Source organism: Oryzias latipes, chromosome 4 (assembly GCF_002234675.1).
Source record: "Oryzias latipes chromosome 4, ASM223467v1".
Lineage (NCBI taxonomy): Eukaryota > Metazoa > Chordata > Actinopteri > Beloniformes > Adrianichthyidae > Oryzias > Oryzias latipes.
The window spans coordinates 29914681-29937625 of NC_019862.2; the positions used below are offsets into that span (position 1 = coordinate 29914681).

The following is a 22945-nucleotide window of genomic DNA, read 5'->3' on the forward strand; positions in this document are numbered from 1 at the left end:
ATGTGTTGAGGAAACCAAGGTCAGAACATCCGGTAAAAGTCCAGCTGCGGTGCATCAACAGGCATCGATCACATCTGGTTTATCAGTAACCTTTTATTTTCCATCGGCAAACAAGTGTGGAGGCATTCGCTGTAGAGGACGGTAGTTTCCAGTATTCCTGCAGAAACTTTCGTTCATGGCGTTTTGGGTCACCGGCGTCTTTCTGCTGTAACTGAACTGCATCACATCTTCATTGATCACTGAGTGATCAGAGGTTCAGCGGACTGGAGTGTTTCCACCATAGGTTTCCACGTTCCTCCTCCAAAATTACCCATCATGCTCTAGGTAAGATATTTATTTTACAAACGCATCAATGGATCAAACGGACTGCATAGTACATGTGTTGAAAAATGTTCCCAATTTATTATACTAACTCGATTTGGTTAAAAAATATGTTTATTATTATTATTTGACAAGTGTTTCCAAGATGTTCATGAGCTTCAAAGTAGTGGGCTCTTCCCAATGAAATTACCTTCCTGTAAAGACTGTTATACTAATACTATTTGTCACTTTTTTAAAGAAGTAGCTAAATATTATATAGATATAGAGTAATCCTGTTTGCATTTGATGATGATTCAAACCACAAATTTTGGAAATTGATTTTTTTACTTCTTAATAAACCCTCTGACCACTGCATTTTATTCCTGAAGTTAACCTTTGACCTCTCCTCCTCATATCATAATGGCCACTCTTTGTAGTGGGTGTAGAATCATAGTGACATGTGGTCACATTTTAGCCAAAATCTATTAAAAACACTTTCAAATAAACTTTAGAATTCTTTTGACTTTAAAAGTTAAGGTGCTTTGATTTTCTGTCAGAAAATGTCACGTATAACGTGAAATTCTGCAGATTCAAAGGGGGGAAAAAAGTGAACTGATTGCGTCGAATTCCGGTAGCCTCATTCTATTTCGTGTCTCTCGTGTTTAACGTGTCTCCATTTTTTTCTCTCCTTAGAAGGAAGGATATCGCTGCGGGGAAAATGATCTGACAGGAGAAAGGAGAAGCGTTCAAAGTTAGAAGTGAAAAGCATCGTGCAGAGAGAGCGGATTGCTCTCTTGGGAGGCGGGAGGGGAGGTAACTCAGGCAGATGGGATTGGGGTAGTTGTTGTCAGTCAAACAGTTGCTCACAAGCGTAGCTGTATTGTTTACTTTGTCGGTTTTTGTAGGTGCAGCCAGACCAAATGGAATTACACTCACATGAAATGACTCATGCAAAATTCACTTAAAGTAATTGAATCCTGGCGTTTCCTCGGTTTCAGTTTCATCAGTTCCTGAGTTCGTATTTGTATCTAAAAAAAGGCAGACGGGGTTTTCAGTGTATTCCTCTCGTGTATTCATTTTTAAGATTCTTTCGAGAAATATCTTGATATGAGCAGACAGATGGCAGAATTTATTTAATGTATTTTCAAGTCCATGATTTGTCGTTTTAAAAATAATTTTCCACATTTTTTAAGAGCTGAAAAAGCGAGGGTCCTGTCGTGTGTGCAGACAAACACAGGTGATCTGCAGTTCAGGCAGATGTGTTGCAGTGAAAATGGTGGGAGAGCAGCTGGGCAGGGCAGGACTTAATAGACCAATGACATCATCCTCAGAGAGGGAGAGCAGTGAAAGGAAGCGGTCCAGCTCAGAGGAAGAGGAGAGCAGCATGAGAGCGGGACAGAGCCGGAGCTGGAGAGGACCACAAAGCCTTAAGCTGACTTTTAGAAGGAAATAGGACTCTGTCTGGATTTTTTTTCGTTTTTTTTGCTTAGTTTTCTCATCCTCTTCCAATACTCCCCCTTCCCCTTTCCCCCCTCCTTCCCCTTTTCCCCTCCATCCTTTAGCAGTCGTACTCCACCTTCAGCTTCTGCTTCAGGCGGCGTCTCCGGGCATGCTCCTTAAGCCAAAGTATGGCCGCTTTCGCAATGAGTCTGTGACCTCCTCTGACGACCTGATGCAAAGCTTAACCATGAGCAGCAAAGTTGTGGCCACGCCAGTGGTCCCGTCCGCCACCCCAAGCCTTCCTCTTCCTCCTTTGCCTCCTTTGGACCCCAATGCCCGGTCCTCCTCCTCCTCTGCTGGGGCTGCAGCTTTGGCCGACTCCCCTTGCCTCGATGGGGAGCAAGATGCCACTACGACGTTCTGCATGCTCATCCCCAGGATGCCCCAGTGGAAGTTCTCCAACTCTCTGCTCAGCAGAAGCCCATCTAACTCAAGTTCCAGCTCCAACTCTAGCAAGGACTCGGGCAAGGCAGCAGGAGCTCCATCCCAGGCCTCCTCCACGTCCACACCATCACTCAGGCCCATTGGTTCGACTCCCGCCAGTGGACCGGTGGCCAGCCTTGCAGCTGTGCTTAACTCCTGTGACCCTGTGTGTGTCACCCCCTGTTCCCTTCAGGCCATCCGGGGGCAGCGAGCAGTTGCAGCTGCAAATTCTGCCGCCGGCGCGGCGGGTCATGAATTTGGAACCCCGGAGCTCATGGTGAGCCCCGGTGCCGCCAGCAGCTCCAGGTCAGGAATGAACCGCAGGACAAGAGGGGAAGGCATGTGGCTTGGGGGAGAGGACTTCAGCCACAAAGGCAACTTCATCAACAAACCCTCTCAGGGCTGGCTGCACCCCGACAAGAAGATTGCAGGACAGGGGGCCTCGTACATAGTGAGGGTAAGTCAGAAGGTACAGCTGCGTACGTTCCACAAATCTTTGCAACAAAAAAAAAAAAAAAACTTTTTAAAGTGTTGACCACGTGATCTTCTCCACAAGAATAACAGAATGTCAGCATCCCAATCTGAAGGTATCTCTTTCTGGAATCAGGAAACAAAAGAAGCGTGCAGTTTGTTATGCAGCTCATGTGGCGAGGACAGAGGAATGCATAATTTAATCCACAGAGATGGGCTGTGTCAGGGCTCCACTCAGGCGTCTGGGTGCGGAGAGAAAAAAAACACCAATGTATGCACACTTAGAGCCACAATGGAGCACGTTATTACGATTCCCCCCAGAATCATCATTTGTAGTCTTTCGACATATATAAGGTTATTTTCCATGGATTATTGACATTTCATGGATCTCTGTGCACGAGTTAACAAAAGTCCACTTGGTAGTAGTATAAAATCTGGGTTAGTGTTTGTGAATGCTTTATGTTCTGGGGGGGGGTTAGAGACTCACTAGGCTGGTTTATGTCAACAACCCCTCCCCACACGACCGATACCCCTCTGGCCCTCCTCTCTCTTCTTCTGCCTCTCAAAGTAATGACAATGGCTCTTAATTAGCCCCGTTTCTGGTCCAAGCCCCCCCCCCCTTTAAAGGTATAAAACAGGCGCCATTCATTCCTATATTCAATTACATTTAATCACAGTCATCTGCATCATGGGACGTGCAGAAGAGCACATATGAGCTCTTGTCACCACAGATGCAGATTGTCTTGCTTGATATCTCGGTTAAAGAGAGGATATTGTCATCTATAGAAGGGGTGTGGGGGGGTCATTTTAGATGACTGTGGGAACCAGCGTTTGGGATTTACATGGTTTGTGGCTTTAAAGCTGCACTGTGTGTGCAATCGAGTGGTCAATGTATGCAGGGAGCAGCGATGACTGCATGTATTAGTGTCAGTGGGACAGCACATTCCTGCTGCACCGTGCCATTTTTAAACGGCGCAGCGGCTGACTCCCCGCCTCCGTTTCCTCATCACTGAAGCCGGTTCTCATGCTATGGCCTGTCTTAAGACAAAAAAAAACAAACATGCTTTTTGTCGTCTTTGTACGCAGCCATGTCGGATGCTGTCTCTGCCGCTCAGCAGAGGAACAAAACCTGCAGCAAACTGGTGGAAACAAACCCAAAAGCTGTCATTTTTGTTCCTGGTTAGACCATTTAGGCACTTTACCTGAAAAGTCTTGTTAGAAAATACAGTTTGGTTTTTAATAATTTATATTAGACGTTCATGGATTTTATATTAGAAATTTTGGAAGCTGTTTTGTCTTCTAAATCCACATTTCTCCTAAAGTCCCACACTAAGCTTTTGATGGTCTTCCCCCAGTTTACTTAAGCTTTTATGTGTCTGCAGCCGTTCTAGAGTCTTGAGGTCTGCTAATCAATATTTACTTGATGTGCCCAGGTCACGACCGAAACACCGGGGTGACCGTGGTTTTTCCAATGTCGGCCCTCAGTTAGGGAATGGCATTCCTGCAGAACTGCATATGAAATCCAACCTAAACGGCTTTAAATGTCAATTAAAAGCGTGCCCTTTTAGAATGGCTTTTAATGTTTGGTGGCATTTTTGTTTTCTTTTATTTGTTTTATTGTATTGTTATTTATTTTTTATGTGTTTTATTGCTGACTGCTTTTTGCAATTTGTTCCTGTTTTTAATTTTCTCTTCTTAATTTACCTAATTTCAAACTTTCTTCTGTCTTCTTTTTATTGTGGAGCACTTTGGTACTTCTAAAGGAGTTGTAAATAAATCTTCCTTCATTCATTCATTCAATCATTCATTTCGATCATCTTCTGACTTATTTTTAAAGCACTTCCAGTGGTCTTTTAATTATAACGATGCCGTTTTTAGCCAAAATTTAAAAAATGGTGTAGTTTTCTTGGACACAGTTTCTGCAGAGCAGCAAGAGTTTGTTTGAAATCCACCTCCTAATTGTGGGCAGGACCATTGGCACAGAGCAACGCCGCCCCCCTTCCCGAGAGCTCTCTGTTTACGGCCCGCCCAGCATATTTTTAACGTCACTCATTTTTCAGACTGCATGTTTTTGTCTGCTCCTGATTGACAACAACCTGCATAAAAGAATTCTGTATTTTTAACACTATGAGGCGAATGTTTTTCAAAAACTGATGGTGCGACTTATATTCTGAAGCGCCTTATATATAAATGAATCCTGGCTGTGCTTACTGATGTGGAAGTGATTGAGATATACACAAGGTTGTGACAGCGCCAATAATGGCTAACATGTAGTGGTGTGAGACTTTGGTTTTTTTACGTGTTACTAACAAGGTTGGAAGCATTGACTGTATAAGAAAACTGGACAGAGCGATCTCTCCCTACTGGTGTTCTAAAGACAGGAAGTACCCGCTGGCTCCTACCATTTTTTAACACGTTCTTGATAATCCTTTTAAAAAGATATTTTTTCTTTAAGTTATTCAAGTTACAAAGCGACCGATCAGATGTCTTAATAAAAGCATGGTGTGCCCGCTGGCCCCCACCTCGAACGTTTGATTGACAGATTCTCCTGACCTTACTTTTGGTGGAAGGGGTGTGGACTTCGACCATGCTCACTCCTGATTGGCGACAGTAGTTGCACTGGAAACGATGACTTAGACCAATTGGACCAATCACTGTCATCTGGCTCCAACATGGCGACGTCCGCATCACAAAAAAGGCGACTGAATTAGTTTAATGTCACTGGAGCCGGAAGTAGGACGTCACACATGCTCAGTCCAGTTCTCCATATACAGTCAATGGTTGGGAGCTAGCGTAGTCCCAGTAACGTTTGTATTAGTGGCATCAGTCTGTTTGTTTACGTTTTACTAACAAGGTTGGAAGGCAAGTATTATTAACACGAGAAAGTGGCTAACGTGTAGCGTGTTACAATACCTTTTAGAGTTACTGCGAACACAGTTAGTAAACTCTGACGGACTCATCTTGTCATGTTTAATGCGACACAGAGTTCGGAGAGCCTCATATATGTCATGAGTTCAAAAGTGGACCATTCATCGATGGTGGGCCTTATAGTGCAGGAAATATGGTACTCAGAAATGCAATTTTGAGATTTTTTTTAAATACATGTCTTATATCATGAGAATGTTGCCACAAGAACATGTCAATTTTCATTGGAGTGGGTCTTAAGTACGGTAGGTTTCATCGAAACATTTATTCGTGTTGCATGATGGTTCTAGGGCAAAATGGCAGCATCCTAGATGAGAAATGGCAGCTTAGTTTAAGGATGAACCACAAAAAGGCAACAATTCACAAGAGAGTTCAAGAAGGGGGATGTTTGCCTTATTGAATTTGCCAGGAATGTCGCCCATAAAGCAACAGACGTGTCCACAGTCATACGGGATAACGGACCGGAGCTCTACTGTGGGGACAACAGACGACGATGCAGGAGGGGATGTGCTGCATTAGCAGATGAGAGTGACAATCAAAGCATTGGCAGAGAAAAGGAAGAAAAGGACAGAAAAAGAGCAATCATTTTCCTGATGGAAGGCTTCCCTCAATTCTAAATCTGATTAGAAAGCTCATTAAGCTGCGAGCCTTAGAGGCTGTCCTCTCTGTGCCGTGATCTGTGCTGCGTTTGTTTGTACAATCACAGTTTCTTGTAACTGCATTAAACATGAACTCAGCCTTTCTGTCCGCCACAAACGATGTTTTGTCTGGACTAAGCAGATTTTGGTCTCTTTGAAAAATGTTTTCAAGCGACTTCAGTGATACAATCTAGTTTTTTTTTTTCTACTGGAGTAACTTGTTGTTTAGGTGGAAATGTGTCTTTTACTATTTTTAGTTTACTAATGTTTGACTTGCAGCTGGAACTATATGAAAAGAGGTAAATGCATGACAGACGTTTACTAAAAATAGAAAAAAACTTGACTCTTACGTGCAAATAAACAGAGCCTCTTCATATGTCAGAAAAAGCACTCACACCGCAGCATCCCCAGAGGACAAGAAAGCTGCAATCTGGGCCCGATGTGGAGCTCTCAGCGCGGCTAATCTAGTCAAGGTGCCATTAGCACTCTGACCTGTCAGGAAAACCCAGAGGGAACTGCTCAAAGGAGAAGCCTCTTCTTATAGTCAGTAGAGGAACTACTGATGGCCATAAGCATTCCAACTAATGAAATATTAAACATCTCTGCATGTTCGGAAAATGAGCTTGAATTCAGCACAGAATCGCTTTGTTTTTTTGGAAGTTCAGAGCTCTGCAAATATCGAAACATCAGACCCCGCTGGCAGCTTCTCTTTAGATAAGAACTCTTATTTCAAGAAAAAAAGACATGTTTTCTTGAACCAAGATTATTTCCCAATTAGATATTGTTCTTGCAAGACAGAAAATCTGACATTTCTTCCTTGAAACAAGTGTCTTTTTGATTTTTTTTGCTGTCAGTAGTTTGTGTCAAATGTAATTTTCTTCTCTGAAAAACCTGCACTGCTTGATGGGAAATGCTGCAGCCCTTGAGTTGCTTTTGTCTGACAAGAATCACCTGACGGCGTGTTTTTGTCTTCCTCCTCTGCAGTACATGGGCTGCATTGAGGTGCTGAAGTCGATGCGCTCGCTGGATTTCAACACAAGGACTCAAGTGACGAGGTACGCGGTTGTCCAGCAGAACGGAGCTGTCAGTCATCAGAACATTGAATCATTTAAACAAATTGGTAAAAGCATTAAACTGTTGTTGGAGCAGAAAGTGATCGGGTGACGTGAAAATGATTTAAAATGTTTAGAAAATAAAATACATTGCAACTTTATTTGTACAGCACTTTTCCTGCTACAGAGCATCTCAAAGTGCTTCCCCTAATAAAATAGATATTAGTAAGAAATAAAATAGTAGTTAAAATAGGAAATATTGTAAAAATAATACTACTAATGATAATAATAAAAATAAATACGCAGTAAATAACCCAGACACATCCCAGCAGTACAATCAAAATAAATTAAATTAATTGTTAATAAGATTGATCAATTTAAATGAAAACATGTGGACAAGTAAAAGCTATGTAAAAGCTTTACTAAAAAGATGAGTTTTGAGTTTTTTCCTAAAACCCTGAAGCCCTGGACAGAAGCTGGTGGTTTCTGCACAGATTTACTTCAACGGTGGAGCTGCACCTCAGCGGGGCGTGGCCTCCAGATCAGCTGCATTGCTCACATGTTTTTAAACGCTAAAGGAAACCTGCAGCTCTCTCTGTGTGTCTGTGTCCGTGTGTTTTCATGACCCACGTGTGACGCTGCAGTTACAAAAGCATCTCCTATCTCCCTCCTCCTATTGATCCGGTGTAATCTGAGCCTGCCGTGCATCCAAGGTTTAAGTGTGGGGGGGCAGCAGCAGAGATGGAGTGATAGAGAAGGAGATGTATTATTGATAATGTTTGCTAATGACTGTGGACGGCTGAAGTGGGCTCTGTGCATGCACTCTGCTGGATAATGTCTTTGGCTGGAACTTCTTGGGGAGTGGGAAGGTGGTGATGGTGGGGGCGGGGGGGTTTGAAACAAAAACCAAAGCGGGGGGGGGGGGCGTAAGGAGAAGGAGCAGACTGCTCTGGGGTTTGTTGTGAGGCGTGTGATTACATGGCATCACTTTGGGAAGGATGAATGGGCTTCTTTTGTGTGTCTTTGTTGTCTTTCTGGCTTTTGTCAAACCCCCAGCAGCTTCTTTCTGGCCACATGGGTCACAATATTTAGAGTCGTTGTCTTAAAGTTCAACTCCGATCGTCTTTTGATCTATTTTCAAAAATGTTCCCAGTGGAATTTACGGTGTCAGAGCCTTTTAGAGGAAAAGTTGAACTAAACAAACAAACTACGAACTGCATGTCCAAAATGAATGCTTATCATAAAAGTAAAGAAATGTTATCAAAATAAAGATTAGTCCACAGAATTTCTTATTTTGTGTGATTTTTCACCAAAAAAATAGCGAATATCCGCCATATTTTTTTTGTCCCGGCAGGTAAAAATTAAAAAGTCACGTGTTACTGAGAAGGCACATAGAAAATGAATAGGAAAATGAAACGTAGCCATCCCATAATTTTTGTAAAACGGCCACTGTTTTCCCTGTGGACAAACATAGCTACTACATGTATCTAAAATCAAAAAAGTTTTGCCAGTTTCTAGTTTCTGCAGAGAAAGTTTAAGTTGTGAGCAGGTCCAGGGAGACATGCACGCCCCCACTTCCCATCACCCCTCTGTTTACACACTCTCCCACTAGCTTACAGCCCCTCACAACTCCAACATAATGTTACCGGAGCAACAAGAATTGGAGCTATCCAGCCGTACAGTTTGGATTCAGATTCCAGCTCAGACGAGGAAAACAAAGGTTTCTGTTTGGATATCAGCAGATGCATCAGAATGGAGCAGAGCCGGAAGCTAGTGCGTATTTTCTACGTCAACAAAAACAATCTTTTAAAAAAGCCATTTTTCCATCTGCTCCTAGATCATAATGATTTGAATAAAGAAATACTCGGATATGTAATTTTGAGCAGAATTTTATTTATACGTGTCATTAATCGTCAGTAAAACGGCAGAAGAACAAGTTAAAAGACCAAAAACAGCATCTTCATTGAAGTGGATCTTTAACTACCAGTGAATACAACCTTTTTTTGATCCCATAACAGGGAAATTCATTAGTTACCATGGTTCAATAGGTAATTAAAGCAAGTTCTCCTTCTTTTCAAGTCACCCCGGAGTTTTTTTTATTTAACAGACCGGGGCGACTGTCCTTTTTCCAATGCCGCCCCTCAGTTATGAGATAATATTCCTCATGAATTGAGCTAATCCAACCTGAACAGTTGTAAACTAAAGACTTGGCTGGTGGCATCCTATTTTCTGTTACTCGTTTTATTAAATCCTTTTCTGCTCTTAATTTTATCACCTGTTGTAATTTTTTGCTGTTTTTATTTAAAAATGTTGTCCTTAATTTGCTCAATTGTCTTTATATCTCTCTTTTCTTTTAAAGCCTTTTAAAGCCTTTTAAACCCTGACGGTGCCATAAAGACTTATAGTAAATAAAAATTCATTCATTCAATTAAAAAAGAAAACACGTTATGCATTTTAATTTATAGGTTTTCTAAATGATTTTTATGAATTTCAAATTAGCCACTTTACACAATTTAATGTAATTTTAGAAGACATCAACACACTTTGAAATGGCTTGGAGAGTTTAAAAAATGTATTTTAGCTTCTGGATTTGTTTTTCTCCATCCTGAGAAATGCTGTCCAGCAGCAGTGGTGATCATGAGGTCCGGCATGTTCCAGCAGAGCAGCTGCAGGGAAAAAAGCAACAACGTCTCGTCTCTCTCCTTTGTTTCGCTGCCCCGTCATCCGCCTGAGTCACTTGTGTTTTTTTCAAAAATCCCAGAGAAGACCTTTACTCGGGATGGGGCCCAGTACGCTGCTCCTTAAATATTTACGAGCCACCTGATAGGGGCGGCCGTCCCTGTGGCCCCCTGGTAGAGAGACTGCAAGCTGCAGGCTCTGTAATCACCATCATGCCCCCCCCCAACACACACACAGGAGGACTCAGGCTTTAAGTGCCCATTAGACGTCCATTCCCAGGAGTTTTAACAGGTTTATTTGAAAGTTTGAAACATTTGCAAATGTGTGGCAGAAAACTCCCCCATGTTATTGAAGTTTAATTTTTTTTCCTTGTTCTATGTAACTGGGAGGACCTGTAAAGACCCACTCTGATGAAAATGGTGTCTTCTGGTGTTTCAACATGTCCTTGTAGCGTTTTTCAGATGATAGATAGATAGATAGATAGATAGATAGATAGATAGATAGATAGATAGATAGATAGATAGATAGATAGATAGATAGATAGATAGATAGATAGATAGATAGATAGATAGATAGATAGATAGATAGATAGATAGATAGATAGATAGATAGATAGATAGATAGATAGATAGATAGATAGATAGATAGATAGATAGATAGATAGATAGATAGATAGATAGATAGATAGATAGATGACTTTATTAATCCCACAAAGGGGAAATTTCATTTCTGTGGCAGCAACACGACATTCAGAAATAATCTATATAATATAACATCAATAAAGGACATCACAAATGACATTTATATTAGATAATTAAAAATATTACTAAAATTATTATGAAAAATTATTATCAAAAATGATATTCTTATTAAATAAAGAAATAAATATTAAATAAATACAGCTGCAAAAGTGTAAAAAACATGCGGTCTGCAAAACATGTAAACTGTAAAAAAACATTACAAATGTTTTCAAAATACAGAAATAACTAATGAAGTTCACACCAAAAACAAAAACAAACAATTGTTCAGGTTGATATGATGGAGGACATATTAAAAGATAATTAGGCTTTATTTCTTTGTTCTGGCTCTGGTTGTGAATCAGGAGCCGACAGAAAACAGGCAGTTTGAAAAAGTTACTTGTGAATGTGCAGGGGGCGGGGCCTCAAGCTCCCTGCTCTGCTCCATTCTAATGCATCCACATGTGGACAGGTCCATGTGCATCTTTGTTTGCCTCATCTGGGCGGGAATCTGGATCTAACTGGATTTTACTTGCCATTTTTGTTGCATCGATAATGTTAGGCTCAGATTGAGAGGGGCTGTAAGCTAGCAGGAGAGTGTAAACAGAGACCTCTCAGCAATAGGGATGGGAAAGGGGCAGGACCCAGGTCAAACGGTGAGACAAAAGCAGCCGACTGACCTTTGAACTGTGCTGCGTCTTTGACCTGTGGCCTAAAGTGAACAAACACAAATGTTCTGTTTATGATTAACATCAGATTGCTCCAATAAACTATTCAAATGGGTTGAAAAAAACTGGGTTGAAAACAAATCGATTTGAATTTGCATAATCAGATGTTCACAGTTCTATTTTGTAAAGAATATATACATGTGATGTCACTGCCTCTGGATTATCCAGTGTCCATTTCCTCCATCAGAGAAGCCATCAACAGGCTGTGTGAAGCTGTGCCGGGGGGCCGGGGGGTCTGGAGGAAGAAGGTTGGTATTTCACGGATGGTCATGACGTGCATTTACTGCACAGATTGCACCAAGATAACAGCAAAGCATCTGTGTAGTTTATTAGAGAAACTAACTCTCTGTTTGGTGCACATTTTTGATATCGTATCGTTTTTTTTCCCATCAGGCTTTTAACAAAGCTCTGCAGACAGTCATGGGGAAGAGTAACCTGCGATTCGCAGGCATGAGCATCGCAGTCAACATCTCTGTGGACGGGCTTGGCCTGCTCATCCCGACCACTCGACAGGTCAGATGATCCCTCATTTTAAAATGGGGGGGCGGGGGGCAAGGGGGCCTGAAGACTTAGGAATGGTGGCCATTGAGAACAGGGGCAGGCCTAAAGACTATTTTATAATTGTTATTAATTTTAACACGGCTGAGGTGCTATATTAAAAATGCTAACAGAGGCTTCTATTGATTTCTTAATCTTTGTCAATAATGGTACTACTATTGACTCAAAAACTGCCCCCCTGTAGCTCCGCCCCTGATGGTACCCCTAAAAAGGGACTTCATTGTTTTATTTTATTTAGAGAATTATTAGTTTAGTTAATGATTTAGTTCCTATTTACTGCAAAACCATGATTTTTTTAAATGTATTCTGTCACTTCTTCTGCTCATACCTTTCAGGTGATTGCACACCACCCCATGCAGTCAATTTCCTTTGCCTCTGGGGGAGACTCGGTAGGTTTCCTCCACATTTTTTTCCCTGTTGCTGTTTAAACTTCTAAGTTATTCTTAATTTAATTCAACTAAACTAACGCAAACAAAGGAGAAATAAAGTAAAAAAAACAAATAATGGAAACATATTTGAGTAAAAATGAGCTTTAAGTTATGTTTGATGTTAGGAATTCCTTTCATAATTATTTTAATCAGTCTTAATTAAAAAATAAAACATCAATATTCTTTACCATTGAAGTGCTATTTGATTCATTTGTTCTTAGTTTGATGTCCTGATCCAGGAATGGCTTATTTTAAGACGTGGAATATTTGACTCTTTGTTGCAGGACACACCTGATTATGTTGCATATGTGGCCAAAGATCCAGTTAACAAAAGAGGTTTGAAGCCCCCTCCTCGTTCTGTGTTTACACGTCCAGACTTTTCTGTTCTCGTTGTCCGTTTGAGCCGGTTTTCATTTGTCGTTGTCGTCTCTGGCTGTCCTCAGCTTGCCACATCCTGGAGTGCTCGGACGGCTTGGCCCCAAGCGTCATCAGCACCATCGGCCAGGCCTTCGAGCTGCAGTTCAAGCAGTATCTGCACAGCCCCCCTAAAAGCATGGGCTCTTTGGAGAGGTACCTGCTTCACTCACCTGAGCAACGTGGGGGCCGGTTAAAGGAATCAGTTTCTCAGCCACTGGTGTCTGGGAGGTTGGGAGTTCAAAGCCACAGTTGGGTCATGCCAAAGACTTTAAGATAGTGAAGCATTGCCTCCCTCAGCATGATTGGACCTTGCTGGGCGTTAAACCACCACCCAAGTGCAACTCACTGCTCCTGAATGGAGGGGTTCAATGTGGGGAAAATAAATTCACACACCCTGGTGTTAAAACAACAGATGGGACTACAACTTTATAATCAACCTGAAGCTGATCAGATTAGTTTCAACTTTACTATCATTACACACAGACAGGTACAAGGTAACAAAATAAAGTTTGTATCTAACCAGAGTGCAAACAAGCAATAAAGTACAGGATGTTAACACATAATAAATATAAGTTAAAAATGCATATACAGTAGATATGAGGGGGTTCTGAATATAACAAACAGGAAAAAACTACTATAAATAGTTCTATGCAGATCCACAGGTGATAACTGTTTGTTGTATTGATCTGTCTTAGTTTAAAAGTTTTAAAACAAAGAAATGTTCTCAACTTTGAGATCATTTGTTCTTGAAATATTCAACTTTACCTCAACACATTAAAAAAGCCTCAAAACCCTTAATAATTTGGGGCTTTTTTTTAGCATTTTACTTTACAATTTACTCTAATAATTTGTCTTAAAAACTGTTAATGGTGGAAATTCCTTAAATGCATCAACCCCAGCTTTTTTATTTTTTAAACATATTTTTCATCATATCATACAATAATTGCACAATGATCTTGAACCTTTCTGAAAAACTCAAGTCTGAGAAGTAAATTTTGTCACGTTCGAGCCTTAAAAATCACAAAAACTGAGATAAAATTGTTTTGGTTTTATAACAAAGATCAAACTTGTAGAGACAAAACTTCACTAGACTGTATATACGGTGTTCCAAGGATTTAATGCGGTAACAATTATGAGCCATGACTCTTATTGTGGATGTTTTAAAGCATCATCTTAAAAAAAGACATAATATTGTTTGATGAAGAAGCAGAATTCAGGAATATTTTTAGCTTTCTTTTGTCTTGTAGCAGACCTTCATCCTGCTCGTCTCCCCGTAGGTCCGTCAGGCCAGAGGAGCCGGTGTGGGGGGACGATGAGGACCCCTCAGAGCACGACTACTACAACAGCATCCCAGGGAAGGAGCCTCCGATTGGGGGAGTCGTGGACTCCAGACTACGACCTGCTGGAGCTCTTCTGGGTCACGTCCACACCCAACCGCCCAGCAAACAAGCCCCCCAGGTGAGGGTCTCTGTCTCCAGAAATCATGTTATGGTCAGGATTATGAAATCGGATCTTCAGATGCATTTGCACACAGACTAAGAATCTTTTAGGGGTCGCTTTTTTTTCAAAACTTTCTCATTTTGATTTAGTTTTGTGTCCATCAGTTAAAAAAATAAATGCCTTACATTGTTTACAAACACAGCGTGTATTGATTTTAATAAATACATAAAATCACAGGCTTTAATAACCCAGAACGACAGATTTTAACTTATTGCTGGTGATTTAATGAATAGCAACGTTTGGTTTTGTATATGAAGCAGCAGTTTACTCCTTACAAAAATATTTAAAATACATGTGCTATAAAATTCTTAATAGAAATGCTGTTTGTGTGGCTGAGAAGTTTTATTTCAGGCTTTCTTGCAGTTTTAGTTGTTCTCTGCAAATGTACAGGTTTGTTTTGAAATGTGCAAACAAAAAACAATTTATTATGTGTGTTAAAGTCATCATTATACATGTAATACATATCAAAAACTTCTCGATTAAAATTTTTTATGAAATTGCTTCTGGGCTACTGTTAAGTACAGCAAACAATAACGCTGATACAGCAAAAATGATTTGTAAACTATAAATTTCAATCATTTCTATTGTGATTTTTACCTCAAAACGTTTATTTTTTACTTTTTTTTCTCTCACTTTTACCAATTTGTCTTCAGTTCAATTTTTTTTATAACCCAAAATCACAACAACAGTTGTCTCAATGGGTTTCATACCAGTTATTGTAAAGGAAACATACAATCAAAAGGATCAGGTATACATTCAGTTCAATAGGAAAATTTTAAACTGAACTAACTAAACAGACTAAACTAAACTGGGCATCCCTGCCCCACCGTTTCAGTGAAGGACGTTTTAAAATGACTTTTTCTTTTTTTCATCCAAATCTATAAATTCTCTTTATGATACTCATTTTTATTTCAGTTTGCATGTGATAACTAATAAAAGGAAGATCTGGTCGTTATCAAAGACTCAGACTGAACTGCTGCTGCTGTTGTGTCTGAATAAAAAAAAAAAAAACTCTTTCTGATGTTCCTGAAACAAAACTACCCAGGATATGATTACTGGTAAAAGAAACCATCAGCTTGTCCTTGTGCTGCTTGTTCTCAAAATGTCGGGATAGTATTTCCTTTTACACAAGGACACGGGCTGAAGCGAGCCCGTCTCCTGTTTGGGGTGAATTCATCTGGTGTTTATATCTATTTCCAGGCAGGCTCAACAGTTAAAAGGGAGCAAGCGTCTTATGCGGCTTCTCAGCTGTGTTATGAGCTTCACTGGGACACTGACATGACCTGCAGCTCAGGTGAGACACCTGGTGGCATCCTACATCTACTACAGTCTATTCTTGAGGTCAAAGGTCCCTGACCGTATCCGCGACACACGCGTTTGGGTTTCATGACTTGATTTTGAACCATTTTAGAAGAGATTTTGGCCCCCATTCATTTATTTGATGGTTTCTCTCGTTGTGATGTCATCATTTTTGGGGGTCGTTCACAATGCCCAGAATTCATTTTGAGTGAAACTTTTGCTTAAGGACGCTGTGAAACATGAAGAATTGCGAAAATATTCCGATCCTTGCAGCCCAGGACGGCCGCAGGACCGAAACAAAGCGTCAACATTGAGAGAAACTTTTTGTCAAAGACTGAACTGAAACTTGATGTTGTTTTTTGGGTAAACGTCGACACGCTGCTGTTAAACCCACCTGCTCTTAATAAATGATTAAACTTGACTCTCAGTCAGGGTTTCACCCATCAGGGAACGGCAAATACACAACAGGAACTGTTTTAGCAAACAACACGCACAAACACAAACGCATAAATCTGTTTAACAAGCGGCCACCAAGTTACAAGTCTGATCTCCTCTCATGCGTTTGCTGTCAGACGGGTACCTGTGTGCTGACGGTCAACCAACAGGCATCAAGGACTACGAGGAGCATCAGTATGTCAACACCCAAAGTCTGGAACATCTGGATGCTCAGGGTGCAGATGGCCAAAGGGGGCCAAACGACAGTCCTAAGAAGGACCTCTTTGACATGAGTGAGTACTGACTTTAGTGTAAAAAGTAAAAGACAAAATAAAAGACTTGATCTCCTTTGCTTTGGGGAACCCTTTCGGTCCCCGCAGGGCCCTTTGAGGATGCCTTGAAACTTCACAAGGCTTGTGGTGGAGCTGGTTCACAAGCTGGAGGGGGGGTTGTTCCCATTCTGGAGGACCAGTGGCCCAGCCCTCCTCGACGCAGAGCCCCCGTAGCCCCCAATGAGGAGCAGCTCCGCAGGGAGCCCTGGTACCACAGCCGCATGAGCCGGCGGGATGCTGAGAAACTGCTGGTGCGAGACGGAGACTTCCTGGTTCGCGAGAGCACCACCAACCCGGGGCAGTACGTCCTAACGGGGATGCACTGCGGCCTGCCCAAACATCTGCTGCTGGTGGACCCCGAGGGAGTGGTGAGGCGCTGCTTCCTTAAATAACAAGTCAGCCACCCGGCCGTCATTCGAACAAATAAATCAAAGATCTGTCTTCATGAAGGTTCGGACCAAAGACATGCTGTTTGAGAGCATAAGTCATCTTATATCATACCACCTGAAGAACGGGCTGCCGATCGTGGCGGCAGAGAGTGAGCTTCATCTGAAACAAGTGGTCAGGAGGAAGCAGTGAGTCTCTCGGTAAGCTGCAGTCAATGTTCAGTAGTCGGCACATTCTATTGCTATTACAGTGGTTTATTAAGGGCTTTAAATGATGATATCAAAATATGATTTGTTTGGGACTCGCCCATTGACTGTATCTGAGAACTGGACTGAGCGAGTGTGACGTCATCCATGGAAAATGGTTTACTTCCGGCCCCAACAAAATGAAATCAATTCAGTTGCCATTTTACTGCCATGTTGGAGCCCGGCATCGACAGTAAGCAGTGATTGGTCCAAGTCAATCTGAGTCAATGTTTCTATGGAAACCAGTATGGCCAATCAGGACTGAGGCTATTGGAAGTCCACACCCTGACCACCTAAAGGAGGGATTGGAAGAAATCTGTCAATCAAATGTTTCAAACATTTGACATGAGACCTTATCGAGGCATCGGATTGGTCAGTTTATAATTTGAATAACTTGGACAAAAACTCTGGAAAAAAGAGGATTATTGAGAGCATTTAAAAAAAGGTATCAGAGCAAGAGGGGTTATTCTGACTAATAGAATGACCGAGTAACAGCTGTTTATGTCTCTGTAGAAGTCTATGGGATTTGGAATTCTTGGAGCCACTTCCTGTCTAAAATGCCAGGGGGTGGAGCCTCTTGGTCCAGTTCTCATACAGTCAATGGATTTGCCAGAAAAAAAATTCTATTTATATTCTTTTCAGTTAAAGGATCAATTTTAAAATGAAATCAGCATATGTGTTTCAGAATGTGATGCATTTTTTTCTAATATGATGAATAATTTTAGGAAAACTTTTAGGAAAATACAATTTTTTGACTTCTCTGGAAATTGTTTAATAACATAATAGGCTTTAATTGGATTATAGTTGATTTAAGTGCCATCTTTATTGTACTGCTATACATTCCTAATATAAAGTACTTACTTACATTATCTTTCTGTCTCCAGTATATTTCAGCAAACTCTAAAATCTGAATATGGAAATCCTTTCTTCAGGTTTTCGGAAGCTCTTCTTCTGCTTTTCCCCATCGATCCAAACTCCCCACAAGAGACAGGCGTCCGAAATCATCTGGAGCTTCTGTTGCGTCCTGGTTGCCATGCCAACTCAAATGTTTGACATCAGTTCCATAGCAGCCAGAGTTAGGAGTGTGTCCTGGCAGAGCAGCAAACTCATCGAGGTGAACTGACGAGGAGGAATTGAATTCAGCAGTAGAATAAAGTGTTCGCATTGGAAGGAGTTTTGTCCCGCGGAGATGTTTGCCATGCAATGCTAAGAAGGGAACCAACTCCCCTGTGTCCAAGGATCATCCTTTTACCTGAGACGGACAACAACAGAACTGAAAGTGGTTTTCTGATTTGGACGTTAAGACTGCATGAAGCATCTCAGAAGAAGAAGACTGGCTCTTTGGACTGACGTCTTCATCGATCCGCAGCGTCTTTTTTTGGTCCAAAGGAAACACATCTCAGCGCTGCATTGGGGAAACAGCGGCAAATTTGCCCTTTTTCAAAGCATTAGTTAAATAGGAGAATAAGACGCAGCAACGCAGCGATGAAAAGGCTCCAGCTGATCTCCCCTCCACACACGTTCCTCGCATTTTTCTGCTCCAACACCCCTGACTGATGGTACTGCAGGTGAAGATGAGCTAAATCAGGACGAGAACAGAACGGGATCGTGGGAAGCTGACTCAGCCATTTCATTTGTGACTCGTTTATGTTTCTGATTGTAAGAAATCGGTCACAATCTGAAAAAGTGTAACTGGGAAGGGTGCATTGTGTTTCAAACTGAACCTCTGCATTCAAACTGTCTGTATTCATGCGTTCTCAGACTCCTACTTTAGTGCCTTAATAACTGTGCTGACAGGCTTGTGTGTCAGTGTGTATATAATGTGCATTTATGCTCCTAATGGAAAACAAAAATGGGTCTTGCTTTGCCAATGAATGCAAAATACTTCAGGATTCTTTAGTTCTGCGTCACGCTAGAACTAACCATCGACTGTACGTGAGAACTGGACAGAGCGAGTGTGATGTCATCCATAGAAAATTGTTTCCAACCAAATGAAGTCAACTCAGTTGCCATTTTTTCACGATATTGATGCCGCCATATTGGAGCCAGACTTCCTTGTCATGGGGGATTGGTCAGAGTCGGTATGAGCCAATGTTTCTTTGGCAACCACTCTCACCAATCAGGAGTGAACTTGTTGGAAGGCCACACCCCTACCACTAAAAAGCAGGCTACATGAAATCTGTTAAACGTTTTGAAGTGGTGGCCAGCAATGTTAATAACCTGAATTATAGAAAAAACAATGAAAAGATGAACAAGAACCAATAGAATGACTGAGTAACAGCTGTTTATTTCTCCATAGAGGTCAATGGGATTCTGGCTTCTTGGAGCCAGAAGGTACTTCCTCTTTGGAAATCCCAGGGGGGAGGGGCCAATCAGTCCAGTTCTCTTATGCAGTCAATCGTACTGACAGACGTTTGGAGCTGTCTTGATGGTTCTTGTCATACATCAGAGGTTTCTTTTCATAAAAGTCATCCTTTCTTTTCTGATCCCACAGAAGAAACTTGATTTGAGATCTTCTGATTGGCCCGTCTCAGGGAATATCAAATCATAAAGATTGTCCTTTGTCTGTAGATAATGTTCATGTCAGCAGTTTCAACAATTGATAAACCCGGTTATTTCAGAGGATCTACAGTGGAACCATCTCGTCATTCCAAATATGAGGAACTTTGAAAGCTCAGCCATCTGGTGGTCAGGAAAATGCTGAAAACTGTAGAATAACAAGTGAAAATGGTTGAGGAGCCAACTACTCAACTATGTTTAAAGTAAAAAAACGAGTTTTAAGACCTACAGGCATAAATGAACAAGTGTTGCACTGATCAGCACTGCTAAGTGTGTATTTATTTGTTACGTTTTTATTAGAGGCAAATCAGTCAAACATGCTGGACAAACACAATAAAGGATTGTTTTAAATTGCAAAAATATAACAACTGATTTATCAGCCGTCACATTTAAAGGGCGGTCAGGTCAGCAGCTCGCTTTTCAGCCGTCACTCCAAGCCATCGAAAATGATGGAAAAGCCAATAATTTTTGTTCCTGCTGGTAAAAAAACAAAAACAAAATGCCAAACTGTGTAAAAGGGATTTTTGGGGACAACAAGTATTTATGGATGCATTGAAAAAATTTAAGTTTTAAAGCTTTAAGACTATTTTGTACTTTTGTAGACTAAGTCTCTATCTTTAAATGTGCTGTTCTTATGACAGCACAAACATCATGACGTTTGACAGAAATAATCTAAAAAATGATTAACCAATCAGCATATTTATCCTGCAGGAAGCCTTTCAATAACCAATTAGTTTGCAAAATGTTAATAATTAAAATATATATTTCCTTGACCTGTTTAATCCGTTTTTTGAATATTATGCTTTTAAATCACTAAAATTACCAAATGTCTTCGTTTGGTTGTGAACTATTCTCCAGAAACATAAGGTGGACGATTTAACTTTTGTTTTGTTCATTTTCTACCTGTCTTAGTATTTTTTCTTTCTTATTTTGTCATTTTTTCTGGTATTATAACCACAGAAAACAACTAGAAAGGGCTGCATTTCCAGAAGAAAATTCAGGGTCGAATGCTACATTACTGAATGAAAATGAAACTTAAAGGGTAATAATTAGCAAAAAGAAAAAGAAAGAAAGAAATGAAATTACAACAGCACAATAACAAAAAAAAGATATTGTTTGTGAAAAATGCCAGCGCCGGGTATCAAACCAGCGAGCTTCTGCACCAAGGATTCCCCATGGATTTTAATGGAGGCAAAAATCCTGGAATATCTTGAAAAGTTCAAGGATTCGAAGGACCAAAAGTCATAGCTGGAAAAAGCTGAAAGAGTTGAACATTTGAATGGTTGAAATAGCTGAAAAATTGTAGGAGTTAAGCGGTAAAAAATGGTGGAAGATACTAGAATAAAGAAAGAAAAACAGAAAAACGAGTGGTATGCTTTACAGTATTCAACCAATAAAGATGGAAGGGAGTTAGGTGTCACCGCCCAAGCCAACTGAGCCTAACAACAAAATGAACACCCCCCCACACTCAGTTCACTCAATTATGAAGAATGGCTCACAGCTGTGCTTCTGTTTGATCCATGCAGCAGAGCAGGACTCCAGCTCAACCCGGACGCTGGACAGACACACCACTGGTAAACATGTAAGCGTCTCATCTTGGATGCATGTTTGTTTTGACACACGCAAAAGAATAATTCACGTTTTTTTTTTATCAAAGTAATTAAATTCATCAATGTGAAACAAAGAAATGAATGAGTCGACTCCGTTTCCTCAGGATACCAGACTTTTCAAGTTAGTCAAGAGTTGGAGAAAACAAAGATTTTTTTTTTTTACTACATTTTTTGTTGTTGTAAAATAAAATCGTATTCAAAAACGAAAAAGATTTGATTTAAAAAAGCTAATTTTGAACTGACATTTTCTTATGCCTCTCAACAAACGTGTAAAAGTGACAACTGTAAAGCAAAACTTGTGCATTTTTCACGCAGATTAATTTTCTTTTAAAATGATTTATAACTGGCAATAGAAATTCTCTCAAGAAGGTTTATTTAAAAAAACAGATTCTCCCAAACTGTGCAAAATAGTTTTCTCTGTAGACATAAGTAACTTTGATGTAAAAAAAAATAATATTATTATAATTATAAGCAATTTTTATGTAACTTTGTTTTAGCCCTGACATTTCAAAACTTTGGATCAGAATTAAAGCGATTCAGATTACCAAATCCTCTGATCTCACTCCATGGATCAAATATATTTTTATCCCGGTATTTCAAATTTTGCTGGATCAGATCAGATTCGCTCAGATCTGCTCGGATGTGGATTTTCGGATCCGCCCCGCCCACAGAATCAGCAACGAGAACCCAGGAAAAAGGCGGAGTTTCTCCTGGAACGAGGACAAACGTGAGTGAAATTTTGATTTAAGACAATCATTTTTAAAACCTGATGAATCGATTCATCATATTTTGCTCTTAAAGTACTAAACGTTTAAACATCACTTTAGTTCAACTCAGTTTCTTTTGTAAATGCATTTCTGTCTGATCAGTCAGGGGAGGCACGGCCTCACCTGAAAAATATAGCTTAAAAAAGGGATGAATACACTTTTTCTGAAAATAAAATTCAAATATTTTCTGGACATGTCTGTTCTAAAAAGAAAAGTAGTGAATTTAGACATTTCTTGCTCAAACATGACAAATTGGCATCAGCCTCATAAATATTTAGGTCAGATCTGAATATTTAACTTGCAAACTAAATGTTTAAATTCATAAAATTAGTTTACAAACAAAACATTTAGTCTGTAAAGTAAATGTATATTTACAAAGATCTTCCCCTGCAGTAAACTGACAACACATTTGTTTTATTGTTCCAGGTCTGTGGAGACACGATTGCTGCTCTGAATCTGCAGGAGTTTATTTTAAATGTCTAGCTTATATATGTGGAGAATGGAGGAGTGGCTACTGTGCTCCATGTTGTGTTTTTCCCCACATCGATTGCCTTTTTTTGGACATTGAAATGTTCTTCAAAACATGTGAAATATTCAATAAATCCTCAGGAACAGGATTCTGTATTCTACCTTTGTGTTGTGAGTGTTAAGCTGCTTTTCTGTTCGTTATTTTATGTTTGCATTGTTGGTTTCTGCATATTTTTGAGAATCCTTTAAATTCACATCTAATACAATGTTGAAACATACAAACTGACTTCTTCCTTAATTTAAATGGAATGATTTTATACATGAGCAGTAAAATGATGACGCTGACGGTTCAACCGGTGGAACTTTTTTACGCTGAATCGCAGCAACTCAGCACTCTGACCAATAGGGGACTTGGATTTAGTAGTGACGTGTGGGTGGCGTCTGCTTCAAAACACAGAAGTACCAACCGCTGTTAACATGATCACGG

General features: G+C 40.4%; 1 protein-coding gene and 1 long non-coding RNA gene across 6 annotated transcripts; both read left to right on the forward strand.

Moving 5' to 3' along the window:
* The first annotated feature begins 18 nt into the window (after window positions 1-18).
* Window positions 19-19975, forward strand: shc2 (SHC adaptor protein 2). 5 transcript variants are annotated; one of them, XM_020702716.2, is made up of 14 exons: window positions 19-324; window positions 994-2680; window positions 7242-7312; window positions 11641-11701; window positions 11847-11966; window positions 12347-12400; window positions 12661-12775; window positions 12883-13009; window positions 14134-14314; window positions 15557-15650; window positions 16228-16383; window positions 16471-16790; window positions 16873-17009; window positions 17987-19975. In XM_020702716.2, exons 2-13 carry the CDS (start codon window positions 1910-1912, stop codon window positions 16999-17001), a joined length of 2199 nt encoding a protein of 732 aa, XP_020558375.1. In that variant the 5' UTR covers window positions 19-324; window positions 994-1909; the 3' UTR covers window positions 17002-17009; window positions 17987-19975. The 5 variants fall into 5 exon arrangements, with proteins under 5 accessions (XP_020558375.1, XP_020558377.1, XP_020558376.1 ...); XM_020702718.2 differs by having other exon boundaries at window positions 1866-2680; XM_020702717.2 differs by having other exon boundaries at window positions 20-324; window positions 1863-2680.
* Window positions 19976-20927: 952 nt separating this feature from the next.
* On the forward strand, window positions 20928-22619 carry LOC105354015. The gene is made up of 3 exons (XR_908713.2): window positions 20928-21195; window positions 21839-21950; window positions 22417-22619. It is a non-coding gene; the product is annotated as an uncharacterized LOC105354015 (long non-coding RNA).
* The last annotated feature ends 326 nt before the right edge of the window (window positions 22620-22945 follow it).

Coding starts and splice junctions, on each gene's coding strand:
- shc2 (XM_020702716.2), top strand. CDS start 1,910: ATGCTCCTTAAGCCAAAGTATGGCCGCTTTCGCAATGAGTCTGTGACC. Junction 11,702..11,846: donor GGGGGGTCTGGAGGAAGAAG/GTTGGTATTTCA, acceptor TTTTCCCATCAG/GCTTTTAACAAAGCTCTGCA. Junction 15,651..16,227: donor TGACATGACCTGCAGCTCAG/GTGAGACACCTG, acceptor GTTTGCTGTCAG/ACGGGTACCTGTGTGCTGAC.